Below are 18,087 nucleotides of genomic sequence, written 5' to 3'. Positions count from 1 at the left end.
TGGACGGGACAGCGCGGGGGCGGTCGCCACGGGGACGGTCGCCGCGGGGCACTCACGTGATGGTATCGATCATGTCCAGGCCCATCTCCACGCAGCAGTGGGCATGGTTGGTCTTCGGCTGGGTGAGGCCGGACACGCAGTAATAACAGTCGCCGAGGATCTTGATGTGGCGACAGTGGTTCTCCTGGAGGGGGAGGGGGGGCGACAGGAGAAATCCCAGGTTAGTGACCCGCCCGGGGCCTGGGCACCTGCACTTTCACCACCAGGTGCCAGAGACCACAGAGCGTGCAGCACGACAGGCAGGGGACCCCTCGGAGCCCAGGGCAGCCTCAGGAAGGTGAGCGGCCCCCAGGGCCGTGGTTAGGGTCACCCTGGGGCACTCACCCGGCCCTACACCTGCACTCAGCCCGGCTCCCACGCAAGGGCCCCACCCTGCCCGCCCCGCGGCCCAGCTGGCACACCCACACAGCCCCAGCCTGGAGCCAGCTCTCTCTTCCAGGGGGACCAGCACTGCTTCCCTCCTGACCACCACCTCAGACCGTCACCTGCTGGCCCCTGTGCATGGTGCCAGACACCCCCGACACCAGCCCCTGAAGGGCAGGTGCACACACCTGAGTCCTCGCGGCTGGCCTCCACGGGATGTGTGGGCGGCTGTCCATGAAGAGTCACCTGCCGGGGCCCGAGCTGCAAGGGGCGCACCAGGGTCTGCACCCTGACCTCGCCACCCAGGGTCATCTCAGAACTGCCGCTCTGGCACTTTGCAACAGTAAGAGTGTCGCGCCCACATCGCCGTCGCCCGGGGGCAGACTTCCTAGCACCTGTCACACGCTGACCCGCCGCTCTCGGCTGTGATCATCCTCGGACACTTCCGTAAAGCTCCCCTCTACGTCCCTAAAATAGCAGACGGCCTCACAAAACTCCTTCCCGCGAGTGGCTCAGGTCCACGGGTGTGACCACGAGATACGACGGAGACGCTCTCCAAAACGCATTCACGCGTTCGTTCAGAGGGGACAGCAAGCCCGCTACACGTTAACGGAAGTCGCAAACTTCACGAAAAACGATGACCTTTTCCAGAATGAACACAAGCAGTAAGAAGCGTGGCCGTGGTCACACGGGGAGTGTCGCGGGTGCCCTGGGCCCACGGGCGACTGCAGCCCCACTGAGAGCACATCCCCCGGCTTCTGCTCATGCTGCCCTCCGCCTGCCCAGAAGGACCGACCCCTCCTGGTGTTCTCCGGTGCTACAGGTTGACCTGAGAATTCACCGTGAGAGCCCTCAGCTCCCGCCTCCTGCAGCCCCACCCACGTCCCACGTCAGAGGACAGGGCGCCTGCCCGGCCCCCTGGGGCTCCCCCGTGGACTGCAAGCTGGCCGCAGGGACGTCCGGTTCTGACCACTCAGCCTCCGGGGGACCGTGGCAGCCACCTGTTAGGACCCCGCCGGCCTCCCTGCCTGCGGAAAAGAGCTCCCGGGTGTCCCGCGGGAAGGTCGGGCCGGTGGCATCCTGTCCTCTGCTGGTGTTGGGGAGCCGGAGCCAGATGGCCGGAGGCAGACGCCCCCCCGGGGGAGCCGAGGGCCGGGCCCCTGGGAGTCAGCCGGCCCGCGTTCCTCAGCCACGCTCGCCAAGCCTCCCGCCAGCAGGCAGCCCTGGGCTCTCTCCGGGCTCTTGCCCCCCCGTCCCCATCGTCCCCAGTGGGCAGGCAGGCCAGGACGCCCACGCAGGCCAAGGACAGGGAGCCCTCTCCCAACGTCCCCTGTCCCCAGGCCTGGGGCCCAGGGATGGCACCAGGGGCCACCGCCAAGCCTCGCCTGTGTCCTGGGCGTCAGGGCGTCCTCCCAGCGATCGGCCCGGGGCTGCAGACCCCCACCTCCGAGGAGCCCAGGGGTGACGGCACTATTCCTGCAGCCGGCCCGGGTCCTGGTACCTCAAGGGTGATGTGTGCCCATCGGCACCTCAGCAGGGTGTCCCTGTGCCCCCAGCTGTCTCTGGACCCCAGGTGTGCGCGGGCCGCAGGAAGGCAGGGAGGTGCCCACGGGGAGCCCTGGGAGTGAGCACGCCGCCCGCACGCCGGCCTCCAAGGAAGGGCAAAGCCACTTAGCAGGCAGCGTCCAGAGGCCACAGCCTCCTAATTACAGGCTGTCAGCGGCAGATGTGTCCTTGGTGAAGGTCCCGCCGTCAGCCTCCACCCCTCCCGGCTGCCGGGCCGCGGGGCAGGGCAGGGCACAGCCCACGGCAGCCCGGGCTGAAAGCAGCGAACGCCTCACCTCGTCTTCTAAGCTCCAAGTCCCGGCTGCCGTGCGCCAGCTCGCGAGACAGAGGAGGTGCTGCACCGACTTGGCCGTGCTCCAACCTCAAGCCTGAGGGGCAGCCCGGGAGCTGGAGCCAGGCCCCTGCGATGACGACGGGACAGCAGATTCTGAGACCTCCGCCCACATGTCCACGCTGGGGGACACAGCGGCCAGCGAGGCCCGAGGGGCTGCAGGAGGATCCGGGCAGGAAGGCCGCACGCGGGGCCTCAGGGACAAGCTCTGACCCACCGCCCGGCCGAACGGGCAGCCGCGGGGCCTGGACCCACGACGTCAGCCACAGCGTCTGCAGGGAGGAGGCGCGGACCACCATCCACCGCGACTTCGGTTCCTCCTGAACCGTCCGCACAGAATTCCCTTCACCCGGCCCTTGCGAGCCGGCCCCGGGGTAGGATGAGGGTCCTGTGGTCCCAGAGCCTCTGCCCGCCGGAGGGGGCAGGAGCCACACAGGAGCCACGTCTGTCCGGCCGCAGAGAGGCCGTCAGCCCAGCGCCGACTCCGCAGGCCCAGGCTGGCCCGAGACGGCCCCGCGCCCGGTGTGGCTCTGGGCAGCAGGCGGTCATCGTGCACGTCGGCTCCTGGTACCGGTACCGAGGGGACCACCCACGGCAGCACGAAGCCCGACCCCGTGGGCAGGGTGGCCCTCCCTCCACGCACAGGCCTCGGGGTCTCCACCGCGGAACCAAGCCACGCAAATACTTTACACAGTTCAAAAAATTCAATTGAGGGACACCTGGGAGGCTCAGCTGAAGCGTCTGCCTTCAGCTTAGGTCATGATCTCGGGGTCCTGGGATCAAGCCCCATATGGGGCTCCCTGGTCAGCACGGAGTCTGCTTCTCCCTCTGCCTGTCACCTTGCTCGTGTTCACGTCTCTCCCTCTAATCAATTTTTAAAAATCTGAATAAATAAATAAACGGCAAGCAGCGATGCTCAAAACGCAACACCAAAATGAAATAAGCCCTAAGGGTGACAGCGTCGGGAGGGTGACGGCATCGGGACGGCGGCTGCGCCCGGGTGCTGTGACTGCGTGTCCAGTGGGACGTCAGCCGCAAACAAAACAAAGAAAGGCCTCGAGGAACCCGAAACCGCACGCGGGGTCCTGTCGCACGTGTCGAGCGGGCAGCGTCCCTCTGAGCCTTCGATGCACAGAGGGAAAGGACGTCGCCGGCGCCGGGCCTTCCAGCCTCAGGGAGAAGGGACGTGCGGGGGAGAATCAAAGGAGCGGAGCGACTCAGTGGTCAGAAAGAGCAACACAAACACAGAACTCGCCGTTATTCTTCTAAAACAGCCTCACCCCTGCGTCCTGAGACGCCGGAGGACGAGCTGGAAAACCACTTCCCGAGGACGGAAGCAATTGCCGCATCTGTGTGCGGGGCGGGTGGGGGGGCATCTCGCCGTCCGGGGACACGGGCTGGGGGCGGACACGGGCTGGGGGCGGCCTCGTCCCTGGAGGCGGGAGGCGCCCGCGGGGAGGCCCCAGAGCCTGGGGGATGCATCCAGGCACAGCAGGTGCCCACAATCCCAGGAACGCCCGGGACGGAGGGGCCAGATGGCGGCTCCAGGGCGCCCATTCCTCAGTCGGAAAGCACATCGGTGACAAAAGCCAAGCGGGCACCGTTTCTGAGGATCACCCATCAGCTGACGTGTGAACCTTCTTCGATGTAAAGAATCACGAGCCAATAAGTGCAGGAACAATGATGGGAAAAGTTCACCGCAGTGAATCGCCAGGCGCCCCGCTTTCGGGGCAGCTGCCAGGGCCCCCCATGGGACGGACGTCATGGGAAGCAGCCGGCAGGTGGGTCGCACGCACGCAGGGACCACGGAAACCGCGAGCCTTGAACGAGCTGGGAGCCGGCCAAGGGCACGCCAGGGGAGGAACTGGAGACCGGCGGCACCCAGGAAGGCTCCCCAACATGAAGGAACCAGGCAGGGCCCAAGCCCCAGGGGCCCGAGGGCTCAGGGCAGGTGGTGGGCAGGAGCCGCCCCGAGGCCTGTGTCCTGACAGACATCCAGGGGCCGTGACGACCAGTCCCGCTGTGTCCACGGCAGCCCAAGGGTCTGGAGCCCCCACCCCACCCCACGTGCTCTACTCGCCCTGCCGCCCACGCCGGCCGCCAGATCACAGAGGAGGGGACACCGGAGCCAGGGTCCGTGTTACCGACTGTCAGGCCCCTCGCCCACCTCGCCCTTCCGCTGTGGAAACCACGAGAAAGCCCCACCACGCTGCCCAGCCCCCTCTGCGCCCCGCATGCCTTGCCCTGCCCTCTTCAGGGTCTGCGGGGCCGTGACCAGTGGCACGAGCTCTGTGCCATCGGCCAGCGCCCAACGTATATTAAACCCAGACACGTATCCCGCCTGGAACAAGGCTGCCAAGGAGGGAACACCTGACATGACGAGCAGGTGCCGCGGCCCAGAGAGACCCAGAGCTTCCACGCTGGCGATCCACTGGGCGGGTGACAAGGGCATCACGGCGGCCTCGTCATCCTCGAGGGAAGGGCTGGGGCCCAGGCTGTGAGCACAAGGTGCGGTGACATCTAGAACCCGGGAGGAGAGCCCCAGCCAGAGGGGCTACAGGGGTCAGGTGGGGCCGCTGTGTCCTCCCTGCCATCATGCAGAGGTGAGTCCACGCGACACATTCCCCAGCCCCCGAGGGCAGGGCTGGGCCTCTCCCTGCAGCTTCTCTGAGCGTGTGCCCAGGAGCACGCAGGCACCCCCAGGTGAGCCGGGTGCCCCCCACCTTCCCGGAGGCCCACACCCCACAGCCCTGAGCTGCCCTGGACGAGGAGTAATCGTCCCCTCCTGAAATGAAGCTACATCTCTGCACCCAGAAGCAGGCGGGGCGGGGACGACCAGGCGAGTGACTCTGGGGGTGGCGACAGGGGCTGGGCTGTCCCCAGTGCATAGTCCCCCCAGGGGCCTGGGGTCCTCACTGGGACCCCAGTGAGGGTGTGGTGCACTGGGGACTGTGCACCAGAGCAGCCCCCCGGGTACCACGCAGCAAGGACGGGGGATCGTGAACTGGGGCAGCCCCGGGGGACCACGCACTGGAGCCCCCACGCCGCCCGCGAGGGAGTGCGGCCGGGCTTCCACCCACGGGAAACCCCAGTGTCCGCATTCCACACACCGCCTGCTGTTTCAGGGAAGTGTTTATTTCCTGCTCATTAAGGAAGAATTAAATCGGGCTCATCATAATGCAGGAAGCTCCGAAAATTAAAACTCAGCAAGAACCCACAGCCCTGGGGCCCTCGTCCCCGCAGCCCACCCCCGACGGCTCGTGGCTGCGTGTGCACACGCTCTGCAGCCGGTTCGCACCCCTGGCCGTCGTGCACACACCTCCACCACGTCAAGGCTCGCCCGGGGAGACGGTCCCCGAAGCCAAGGGTGGACGCCACCTGCACTGTCTCCTCCTCCCTCGGGACAGCCAGGCCCAGTCCTGACCACACTGCCCCATGCAGGCCCCTCCTGCGCGGGACACTCCAGGTGAGCCCCCACGTGCCCCACAGCCCACCCGCATGCAAGCCTGACGGCGCGGGCACAGCAAGTCTGCGGAACGGGCACCGCTCAGCCGGGGACGCAGCTGCCCGTCGCGTACACTCCTGGCCTGCAGCACGCTCGGGGAGGAGGCCACCTCCGGGCATGAGGCCACCGGGGCTCCTCACGTTCACCGGCCAGGAAGCCAAGGCGCCAGGAGACCCGAGGGCGCCACTGAGTCCTCGCGCTGCCTGCTGAGCCCAGGGGAGCCCGGCGAGGAGGAGGGACGTGGGCACACACCGCAGCGAGCTCTGGCTCCCGGACTAGCTTCCGCGGCCACACGCAGAGGAACCCCGGGCGCTGGAGACGGACACCCTCGCCCTCACCGGTCCTCACGGTCACCTTCCGGCGGCTCCCGGGGGAGCACAGCCCCGCGGCTTGGGCCAGACTCTCCGCGTCCTCACCGCCCCGTCTTCCCTCACAATCCCAACCAACAAGCTCCCCGCATCCCTATCCAGCGGGTCAGGGGGGCCAGGAAGGCTCCCCACTGCGTGTGCGGCGGAGACTGCGCAGACTGGCCAAGCCCAGGGCGGAGTCCCGAGGAGAGCCCCCGCGTGGACACCGTGCGCCCCGACAGGCAATGCCTCCCAGGCTCGTCCAAGCTGGCCGACTGCGCTGGACCCCACGCCAGCCGCGTCCGAGTGTGGACGCCCGCCGTGTGCCAGGCACAGGCCGCCTGGGGGCTGAGAACCGACCAGAGTGCACCAAGCTCCGGCCGGGAGCTCCTGGGGTGCAGCCCCGACGGAGGATGGTCTCCAGCTGTCAGCCCCGAGGGGCGCGTGGGACCCAGGCCGCCTCCACGGCCGGCACAGCCAGAGTCTGGGCCTCCCCACGGAGCCTGGACGCGCGTGGAACGACGTCTGCTTCTCCCAGCGGGGCTGCTCTCCCCGCATCCAGAGAAGAGCCCTGTGCTCAGAGCAGATGTAAACCTAAAGTGGCTCAAGCAATAAATACTGTGTCCATCTGCGGTCCGCCGGGCACAAGGGTCAATCAACCTCCGGAGACCGTGGAGACCAAGCCAACACGCTCACCCTCGGTCTCACTGCCGCAGGGACCCTGCTAAGGCGGGGTGTGTCTGGGTGACCACGTGCAGGCGCACTCACGGGGCTCCCGCGTCCTGCACACAGACGCGTCTCCTCGGAGCTGGGCTCAAGCGGATGGGACGTAGGTTTTAAACACACCCAACACCCTCGGAGCACTCAAGGACAGAGGGTCGTCATCCTCAGCTGCCGGCAGCGACCTCGACAGGGCGGCTGGCGTGTGTGGGGGGTTCATGCTGAAGTTCCACAGATGGAAACATAATCTCCGAGACGACGCGGTGCTGGACAGATGGGCGGACAGACGGACAGCAGGTCACACCTCGCCAGTCACCTGGACAGCTCAGCAGCACAAACCATCCGGAACGAAAGAAAAGGAAGAAGAGGCCAAAATGAAAAAGGATCATCAGTGAGCTGTGGGACGTCAAGATCCACACACGGGTAAACCGGGGTCCCTGAAAGAAGGGGGGATGTGTGAGGAGCAGTCGAGGGCTTTCTCCCCCAGATGATCAAACCATAAACCCACCGAGGCAGGAAGCCCAAAATCCGTGAGGAAGACCTCATGGAGGCACGTCAGAGTCAAACTGCTTAAAGCCAGTGATGAAGAGAAAACCTTAAAAGCAGTCACAGGAAACAGACATCTTCCCCGTTGCGCACGGAGGACCAGAGCGGCGTCCTTGGACAGCACGACCCGATGACCCACAGGCCTGTACGGAACGGGTGAAAAGAATTTCCAAAGATAAAGGCAAAATGAAGACCCTTCTCAGAAACACAGAGACGGAGCGGGGTCCTCGCCGCTGGCTGCCCTCCTCCCTGCAGAGCACCCACCGCAGACCCGCTGGCCACCCGCACAGGCTGGACCCCACCTTCCCTCTTCTAAAGGGAACAGCTCGTTTGCCCAAACAGAAATGGCAACAATGCAGAACGGGGTTTATGACAACAAGGGGAGCACGCACAGCAGCAACCTCACCCGGGCCAGGAAGGGAGGCGCGTGAGGAGGCGCGTCGGCGAGATCCTCGGACGACGTCCAGGAACCTGCCGCAGACCCCGGAGCAGCCAGCCCAGTGCCAGAGCCAACGGTGCACACTCAGGAGCCAACAGAGGTGCAAGGGCAGAGTCACAGAACACACCCCCTACACCCACAGAACGGCAGGAAAAGTAAAACCGCGACACAGAACAGATGGGACAAACCAAACCCGGGCCGACGGCACAGCACAGCAAACGCAGACGGTCAGATTCGAGGGAGAAAAGACAAACCCAGCCCGTTAGAGAAAAAGAGATGAATCCCTTGGGGGAAAAAAGGGGGATGGAAACGACATGCTTCCCAGCAATACTCAAAGGAAAGCTGGAACAGCCGTGCTCACACAGGACGTTAGGTCTCCAGGGGACGAGGGGCATTTCTTCAGGAAAATAGAGTTAATTAGGGGAGCGTGGGTGGCTCAGCAGGTTGAGCATCCGCCTCTTGGTTTCAGCTCTCCCTCTGCTCCTCTCCTGCTCACACGCACACACACACGCTCCGTCTCTAAAAAAACAGAATGGGACCGCTGGGTGGCTCAGTGGTTTGGCGCCTTCCTTCAGCCCAGGGCGTGACCCCGGGGTCCCGGGATTGAGTCCCACGTCCAGCTCCCTGCATGGAGCCTGCTTCTCCCTCTGCCTGTGTCTCTGCCTCTCTCTCTGTGTGTCTCTCATGAATCAATAACATCTTAAAAAAGTTAATTCATCAAGAGGACCTAAGAACCCTAAATGTTACAAATCAAGTAGCAGAGCTTGAGAACACAGGGAGCAGACAGATCTCTAAGTAAGTCGCAGACTCCATACCCCTCGATCAGGAACTGAGAAACCCGGGAGCCAGGACGTAAGGAATGACGCAGAGTAAGAACGTGAGCAGCCGGCCCCCAGCCGGCCTCAGCGCGTGTACACTACGCCCCAGAACACGAGGATGGCACGGAAGCTCAGTGCATCTTGTTGCTCAGGTCCTGAGGAGACCGTGTTCTGAACCGTGCACTTAAGAGGACTCAAATTTTTGAAAAAATGTGTTCTCTGACCACAACAGAATTCAATGTGAACTCAAAAACAGAAAGACATTTGAAAAAATCCCTCAAAACACATATCTCTAAATAAGCCATGGGTGTAACCAAAATTAAAAGGGATATTAGAAAGCATCTTGAACCGAGGGGAAACGAGGACACAGTGTCTCAGCAACGTGGGGACGCCACCTTAGCCAGACACCCGCCTGGTCTGCGGCACCAACTCTTCACATTTGGAGGGGAAAGATCCTCATCAGCAGTCTCAGCTTCCATCTTCCCAAACGACAAAAACAAGAGTAAAAGAAAAACAAGGAACGCACAAGAATCACAATAATAAAAAATCAGAGAAAAACAATGAAACCAAAAGCAAACTCTTTACAAAAATTGATAACATTGATAAACGTGCAGCCAGAATGATGGGGGAGAGAGGGAAGCACAAATTATCACAGTCAGAAAAGGAGGAGGTGATGTCACGGCTGCTTCTGCAAATATTAGAAAGCTAACAGGGAAATACCATAAACACCTTCATTCTAACAATCTCGGTGACTTAGCTCACATGGACAGATTCCTCGAAAGACTAAGAAACACAAAGCTCACTCCGATATATGGACATGTGCATATCGTATATGGATATATCACATACATATAAAAAAACTGATTCTAGGGATCCCTGGGTGGCTCAGCTGTTTAGCGCCTGCCATTGGCCCAGGGCGTGATCCTGGAGACCCGGGATCCAGTCCCACATCAGGCTCCCTGCATGGAGCCTGCTTCTCCCTCTGCCTGTGTCTCTGCCTCTGTGTGTGTGTGTGTGTGTCTCATGAATGAATAAATAAAATCTTTTTTAAAAATCCCTGATTTTATAGATATATATATATAATAGGCCTATTTTTAAAAATTGAACTTGTACATAAAAACTTCCAGGGGCGCCTGGGCAGCTCAATTAAGCATCTGCCCTCCGCTCAGGTTGTCATCTCAGGGTACTGGGAGGGAGCCCCCAGTTGGGCTCCCTGCTCAGTGGGGCGCTTGCTTCTCCCCTTCCAGCCTACTTGTGCTCTCTCGTGCTCTCTCTCTCTCAAATACACAAATTTTCTTAAGAATTGGTTAAAAGTTTCAGAAAGAAAATCTCCAGAAAGTGGAACAGGAGGAAACATGCCCAAACTCTTCCAGGAGACCAGCCTGACCAAGATTCCACATGAAGACGACATAAGGAAAGAAAGCCATAGAACAGCATCCTTCAGAAACGTAACAGGAAGACAGCTAAAACAAATTTTAGCCCACATGCACATACTCACACATGGACACCTGCACACATACGTGAACAAGCGTGTCCATATGCACATGTGTGTGCACAACTGCATACGCACATGCTCTCATGCATGTATGCAATGCACTCGCGGATATCCATACACACGTGCATGCCCCCCCACACAGCTACATGGACATGCCCCACCATGTCCCACTGCAGCCCACACAATCACGTGTCCTCGTGAAAGAGCCAAGTAGTGAATAAAAAGGGACACATCTGGGGATCCCTGGGTGGTGCAGCGGTTTGGCGCCTGCCTTTGGCCCAGGGCGCGATCCTGGAGACCCGGGATCGAATCCCACGTCAGGCTCCCGGCGCATGGAGCCTGCTTCTCTCTCTGCCTCTCTCTCTCTCTCTCTCTCTCTCTCTCTCTGTGACTATCATAAATAAATAAAAATTTAAAAAAAAAAAAAAAGGGACACATCTTATACACCAGCAAACCTGACAACCTAGAAGAGATGAATAAGGGATCCCTGGGTGGCGCAGCGGTTTGGCGCCTGCCTTTGGCCCAGGGCGCGATCCTGGAGACCCCGGATCGAGCCCCACATCAGGCTCCCGGTGCCTGGAGCCTGCTTATGTCTCTGCCTTGTCTCTGCCTCTCTCTCTCTGTATGACTATCATAAATAAATAATAATTTAAAAAATAAATTTAAAAAAAAAAAAAGAAGAGATGAATAAATCTCTACAAACACTCAACCTACCAAGACCGAATCATAAAGAAACAGGAAATCTGCAGACATTTCTAGTACGGAGACTGAAGCAGTGATCAAAAGCCCCCAACACAGAAAAGCCCAGGACCGGATGGCTTCACTAGTGACCTCTGCCAAACGTTTGAAGATCACCAACACTTCTTAAGCTCTAAGGAAGCTCCCAAATTCACTCTATGGGGCCAGCATTACCCTGAACCCAAAACCACTGGACCTGACCAGAAAAGACGAGGATCTTTTACTAATACCAATACCCCCAATGATCCCAGATGCAGAAATCCCCCCAAACAAACATGAGCAAGCCACTTCCAACAGTACATTAAAGGGATTGGACACCACAACCAAGTGGGATTTGTTCCCAGGATGCTAGGATGGTTCGATACCCACAAATCGATCCATGAGATGCATCACATTAACCGAAGAAAGGGTAGAAATACATGATGGTCTCAGCAGATGCACAACAAGCATTTGACAGGACGCAACGTCCTTTCAGGATAAAAACTCCCCACACGGCAGGTGCACAGGGCACGTTTCTCGACACAGTGAGGGCCGGGGATGCCAAGCCCACGGCACACATCGGCCCCGACAGTGAGAACAGGAGAGCTTCCCCTGCAGGGTCAGGAGTGGACAGGGAGGCCACTCCCATCCAACAGCATAAGTCCCAGCCTCAGCAACCGGGCACGGAAAGAAAATCACACACTATCTCTCTCTGCAAATGGCCAATATCTACAGAAAACCCTAAAGATGCCACCAAGAACCTGTCAGAACTAATAACTGAATTCAGCAAATTTTCAGGATGTGAAATCAACACGCAGAAATCTGAGGTGTGAATGAATGCCACAGTGAATGCTCGGAAAAGCGGAGGAAATAATTGTATTTACGACTGCATCAAAGGGAATAAAATACCCAGGAATAAATTCAATGAACAAAAACAGGAAGGCAAGTCTGATGACTTGAGGGGTGTTTGGAACACGTCCTGTCCCCAGAGCAGGCCCAGCAGATGTCCACCGCGTGAGCCCCGAGTGGGTGCCGATGCAAAGGGATGGTGACATCGCAGCTGGGGTGCAAGCCCGGGAGGCCCCGCCTGGGCCAGGGGGAGCCCGATGTATCCTGGGCTGATGAAGAAAGAAGGGGACAGGACAGCGAGCCCCCATGTCACCACACATTTCATGCCGAGAACAAGACCCAGACCATGCATCCCGGGGACAGCCTCTCCGCCCTCCACCCTGCGGTCAGGGAGGCCCACACCTGTCGCCCCCACCCCAAGCAGAAGTGGGCCAGCCAGCACACCCCGCCCTCACTCTGGGGATGCCACGGTCCACACGAGAGGACACTGAGAAGTGGGCTGCACGCAGAGTCACGCGCCGCGTAAGTAAACTGGCTGAAGCCAGGGAGAAGACATCTGCCAACCGTGTACCCACGGAAGGACAAGCTAAGACTCTACAGACTCCTGTCACCCTGGGGGCGGGGGCTGTTGTAAGCGACCCAAGCCGGGGCGGGGGTTGGCGGTAGGCTGGTGGCACTGCTGACCACTGAGTCACTGAGGGAACACGTCCCCTCCGGGACCAGGAAAGACAGATCCGGACAGTGGGGGGAGGGCACACCCCTCACATCAGCAGCCTGTCCTCAGAGAGCCCCGGTGGCCAGTGAATCCTCATCCAGAAGCTTCCTCGTGGAGGGGCAGGGGAAAGGCGCAGGCCCCGGAAAGCTCAGAGCAGCACCCAGAAAGCCCCAGGCCACCAGGCACCCCGGCCTCAGACAAAACACACGTTCTGACCCTAATATGGGAGGCCGTGTCCGTGAGCCCCACACGCCACACGGGACTGGTCACCCTGACTCCTCCATCAGGCTTCCCCAAAACCACAGGTGTCAGGGAGGGAGGAGGCCCCAGCCCCAGAGGCCCCGGAGGCCGAGCCTCAGCTGCTCCCCAGGGCACGAGGCCAGCACCCCCGCGCCCAGGCTGCCAGGGCACCTCACGGCCCGGCAGTGCCCCCAAAACGGACAGAGAGCCAACCCCCTCCCTTCATCCTAGGGAAAGACCCAGCAGCCTTCCCCACACGGGGTCCCGCAGAGCCCCGGCCCGGGACAGCAGCGGGTGCCCCTAGGAGAAAGGCCTCCAGCGCCAGCCCAGTCCGAGCAAGCGGCGAACTCCCAACTGGGCGTCTCAAGATCCTGACCAGCCTCCAGGACACTCCGGGTGGAGGGCGGGGGGCAGCGTCCAAGGGCCACATGCCGCCGCCCCCGAGGCCGAGTGCTCTCCTCCTGACTCGGTCCCGAAACTACAACAGGCACAGCCCGTGTGGCAGCCACCCACTTCACCTGTGGGTCAAGGGCGAATGCTGGCGCCCGGCACTCTGCAGCCCGCGGGGTACCCTCCCCCAGCCCTGCACGCACGTGGGACATCCTCAGGACTCCACTGTGCAAGGCACGCTGGCCCGGGGACCGCTCCTCCCCCTCCCTCATCAAGGGGACATCCGTCCACTCTTTCTACCAAGTTCTTTCCCTGGGTGAAGAGTTCTCAGTCTGCGAACTCCCTACCCCCGACCACCTGCCCAGGACCCCTCTGCGTCCAGAGGCAGGCTGGCCGGGCCGGTGGACGGGGCTGTGTGTCCCCACGTCCCCCCACGTCCTTGTGGGGCAAGGGAGGCCGGCATCCAGGTCCAAGGACACCAGGCAGTCCGTTGCCTCCGCACCAAGACACCAGGCAGTGAGCCAGGCCTGGGCTTGACCTCTGCGGGCCTTCACGTGACCTGCCCCAGGAAGCTCTTAAAACGCCAGCACTCTCCTGCCACAGCAAGGGGGCTCGGCATCGTCAAAAGCCACCAACTGGCTGAGGTGACCTTCAGGGCGGGGCCTCCCCACCCAGCCACCACCCTCGGTCTGGGGCCAGCTCGGGGCGCCCTGGGTGCGCTCGGCCAAGCGCCCTCTTTTGCACAAAGGAGTCGCGGGCGGTGATGCAGAAGCTGTGGGTGACGACAGCCGGGCGGGACCGACGCACTCGGCATCCGCGAGGTCGCACCTGCAACCCCGGAGCCCCCGAGGCTGCTCCAGTGACACGCGAACATCGGGGGCTGCGCTTACCGTGGCCAGTTCATCAAACTTGCCGAAGAGCTCGTTGAGGAGCTTGACCAACTCCTGCGCGGTGCACTGTGACGCCAAGCCCGTGAAGCCCACGATGTCCGCGAAGAGGATGCTGCAAGAAAAACGCACCAGGCTGCCTCCTCCACGGTATGTGGTCCCCAGAGCGGCCTTACGAGCACCCCAAAATAACCCTCCCTGGTTATTCCTCGGGCCGGCCTGGGAGGGGAGGGTCTGTCCTGTTTGACAGGTGGCAGCAGCAGCGGCTGGGGAAGCAGGGGAGGCCCTCGCCACCCCGGGGGGGGGTCCTGCTGACCCCCCAGGACACGGGCAGGGCACAGCTCCACAGCCACCAGACCTGCCCCCAGCCCCGGACGGCCCTCCTCAGCCCTTGCGGCCCCTGGAGCCCCGCTGCGAACCCCTGCGCCTCACGGACGGGCCACCTGGGTCCTGCAGCGGGACAGGGCCTCACCTCGCGGGACAGAAGCCTGCCACGTGAGCATCCGCTTACTACGGAACAGGGCGGGTCTAAACAACGGCACCCGCCACCCGCACAGCCTCCTCCCCGGATGCCACAGCGTGAGGCACACGGCCACACCGAGCTGCCGTCACCGTCGTTTTTGCTGGATACCGAATTCCTGCCTGTTTCGTTCCACCCTGAACACGTCACCCCAGCCCCCACCTCCACCATCCCTGGTGAAAAATCCCACGCTGGTCTTGCCGGCCGTCACTTCTGTCCCACTCCTCTCCTAATCTCTGGCCCTTAGGGTTCAACGACCACGTGGGGGGCTCCGTGTGGGTCCTGACAGGGCTTCTGCAATGCGTACGTTACTGCTTTCCATGAAATTTCAGACCTTTTGAGTCCTATTTTTTCAAAGACTCTCTCTCCTCCTTTCCTCTCCTCTGAGACTCATCCTGGGGGGGCTGTCGCACCGGCCGGCGTCCCTCGAGACCCCCAGCCTCTGTTCTCTCTCCATCCATCAGGCTCCTTGATCTCAGGTGGCTGTCTTCAAGTTCCCCGAGTCTTTCCACAACCTGCTCAGATCTGCTCAATGTGGAACCCCCACCCCGACCCTCTAGTGAACTTTTTATTTTGGTCACTGTATTTTTCAATGCTGGAATTTCTGTTTGGTTGGTTTTTTATAATCTCGACCTTTTTACTGGTATAGTCTACTTGATAAGAAGTCTTTCTCATGCTCTCCTTTATTTAGACACAGTTTGTTCTTTGAGAGTATTTCAAACAGGTGATTTAGGGGCGCCTGGGTGACTCAGGGGGTCAAGCATCTGCCTTCGACTCAGGTCATGACCCCGGGATCGTGGATTGGAGCCCTGTGCCCTGGGTCGGGCTCCCTGCTCAGCGGGGAGTCTGCTTCTCTCTCTCCTTCTGCCCCTCCCACTGCTCATGTTCTCTCTCTTTCACTCTCTCAAATAAATAAATAAAATCTTTAAAAATATATATATGTGGGATCCCTGGGTGGCGCAGCGGTTTGGCGCCTGCCTTTGGCCCAGGGCACGATCCTGGAGACCCGGGATCGAATCCCACGTCCGGCTCCCGGGGCATGGAGCCTGCTTCTCCCTCTGCCTATGTCTCTCTGCCTCTCTCTCTCTCTCTCTCTCTCTGTGACTATCATAAATAAAAAAAAAAAATTAAAAATATATATATGTGACTTAAAGTTTTGTCTAGAAGTCCAATGTGTGGGCTCCCTCTGGGACTGCATTTTCATTTCCATATGAGCTATACATTCACGCTTTCTTGCACACTTGCATATATTTTCACAGAAAATCAGATAATACACTGTGGCAACTCTGAAAATCAGAAACCACCCCCCCAACCTCAGGATTGAAGTTGTTCTTGTTGCTGTTTGTGTTGTTATTTGTTCAGTGACTTTTCTGACAAACTCTGAAAAGTCTGTTTCTATCTCATGTGGGGCCATTAAAGTCTGTGGTTGGTTAAGCTAGTGGTCAGCTAATGACCACACAGAAATTTCCTCCCATTCCTGAAGCCAGTAAGTCTCTCAGTCTTTGATGATGGGCACTCAGCCAGGCAGATGCCAACTGTCTCAGTCTGCTCTTCCTGCTTGCACACATCCTCAAGGTCAGCCTCAAGACCTAAGGACAACCCAGGGTCATCATGGTCTTTTCTGAACATGCACGTCGCCCGACCTGTGTGTGGGATCTTCTGATTCCCAGAAACATTCCCAGAGCCTTTCAAAGCACCTGACAGACATCTCATTCCCTAGTTTTAAGTTTTTAGTGCCCTGCTGCTTGCCTCAGCTGTTATCACTGCCTCTGACAGCTATGATGTTAAACACTTGCCACTGATTGTTCTTAACAAATGTCCCAGGGCAAAAGCTGTTCCAACTGAGTGTTGAGTCAGGTCAAATAAAGACAAGCCTGTGAGCAAGGTTTCCCAGGGAATTCCCAGGCAGTCAAATGATGACAGTTCTCTGAGAATTTTTCAAAGCCCTGACCCCATTCTGTCCCCTCAGGTGGCTGTCAGTGGACAGGTTTTCACTGTAATAGCAGCTGCTGGTTTTCAACGCTATCATGGAGCTAAAGACAGTGAAACAGGGTAAGTTAGAACTCTACAAAGCTTGCTGTTTTTTTTACCAGGATCCAGCTGTTTTTCATAAATAAACATTCCTGGATTCTTGCAAGGCTTTGCTTAATTTCCAGTATTCTGACAACGTTGACTCAGTTTTCGTCAGTATTGTCATTGCTTCTATGGAGTTGAGGATTTTCAGATGTCCTTACTCCACCGTTCCTGATGACATCAGCCTATTAGTTCTGAATGGTGTACTGACTCGGGATTCTAATCCTGGATGATAGGGAACCAGAGAGGGACTCTAACGAGGATGGTGAGGAAGACAGTGAGCTGATCACATCTGGGCCCTACAAAGCCACCTTTGACCCTGTTGAAGGGTGGTTAGGGGAGCCATGGTGGAGCTGGTGCCATCAGGGACAGGGAGCCGGCCTCAGCTCCCTCTCCTATCTCAGCATCGTCACACCTGCACCTGCTGGGAATGAGGCATCCGCCGGGGGATGTGGGCAGAGATTTTTCACATCAGAGGGAAATGGTGACTTTCCACACCTGTGTCTGTTGTCCCAAGTCAGAAAAGAGGGGGGAGGCACATGGGCACCACACACCATGCTCACCTCCACCTGCTGCCCCAGGAAGTCCTTGACATCTGATGCCTTCCCTGCTGTGTGCAGACACTCCACACCCCTCCCCCTGGGCACTCCCTGGATTGTTCTGGTGATCTGGTCTCATCGGGGGCTGGGTCACTTTGCCACCTCCTTACCCACTGAGGAGAGGCAGTGGGTGAATGGGAAGTCTAGGTGGGTATCAGCATCAGCCAATCCCAGGCTGCCCCAGCCCCACCACTCACTGGCTCCACCTCCAAGTGGAGGTGACAGTGCCTGGGCTGCCTGGGCTGGAATGCTGGCCCCACACACTGGGGCCTTAACCCCACTGGGCTCAGTATCCTCCACAGGAGGACAGCACTAGTCCTCAGCAAGAGGCACAGCAGTGGGAGTGAGCATGCTCACCAGACAGCGGCTAGCCACACCGGCTCACACACAGGGATGGCTGAGGCCCTGACGAGGAGGGGCTGGCGGCAGCAGCAGTCCTTCGCTCAGCCTAGATGGACAAGTACCAGCTTGTAGAGACTCAGTCCACAGCACTCAACAAAAACAGAGGAAGTTTTTATCCTGTTGTGTCTGCAAAGGCCCAGTGGCAGGTAGGCCTGACACCAACCAGAAGGACCAGCAAAGAATATCAGGGGTGGAGGGTGCTTCCGGGCCTCAACCACCATCACCAGCCTGATTGATGCTTACATAAAGGGAAATACTCAGCTAGTCTAAGAACTTTATTTTTTTAAGATTTTATTTATTTATTCATGAGAGACACAGAGAGAGAGAGGCAGAGACACAGGCAGAGGGAGAAGCAGGCTCCATGTGGGAACCCCGATGTAGGACTCGATCCCGGAACTCTGGGATCATGCCCTGAGCCATAGGCAGACGCTCAACCTCTGAGCCACCCAGGCGTCCCTAGTCTAAGTACTTTAAAAGGGAATATACGATGTAGTAGAATAAAATT

General features: G+C 59.4%; 1 protein-coding gene across 1 annotated transcript in view; it reads right to left on the bottom strand.

The window, feature by feature from the left end:
- The window catches only part of ADCY1 (adenylate cyclase 1), a 100,698-nt gene that overhangs the window by 53,023 nt on the left and 29,588 nt on the right, over positions 1 to 18,087 (bottom strand). The window contains exons 4-5 of the mRNA XM_041753714.1: positions 13,992 to 14,103; positions 57 to 184 (exon numbers count right to left, since the gene is read on the bottom strand). Coding sequence (XP_041609648.1) covers positions 57 to 184; positions 13,992 to 14,103 — 240 coding nt within the window. The remainder of the gene's footprint in view (positions 1 to 56; positions 185 to 13,991; positions 14,104 to 18,087) is intronic.

Source organism: Vulpes lagopus, chromosome 4 (genome assembly GCF_018345385.1).
Source record: "Vulpes lagopus strain Blue_001 chromosome 4, ASM1834538v1, whole genome shotgun sequence".
Classification (NCBI taxonomy): Eukaryota; Metazoa; Chordata; class Mammalia; order Carnivora; family Canidae; genus Vulpes; species Vulpes lagopus.
The sequence above is the reverse complement of the archived record's forward strand: the minus strand, read 5'-3'. Positions and strand labels throughout refer to the sequence as shown.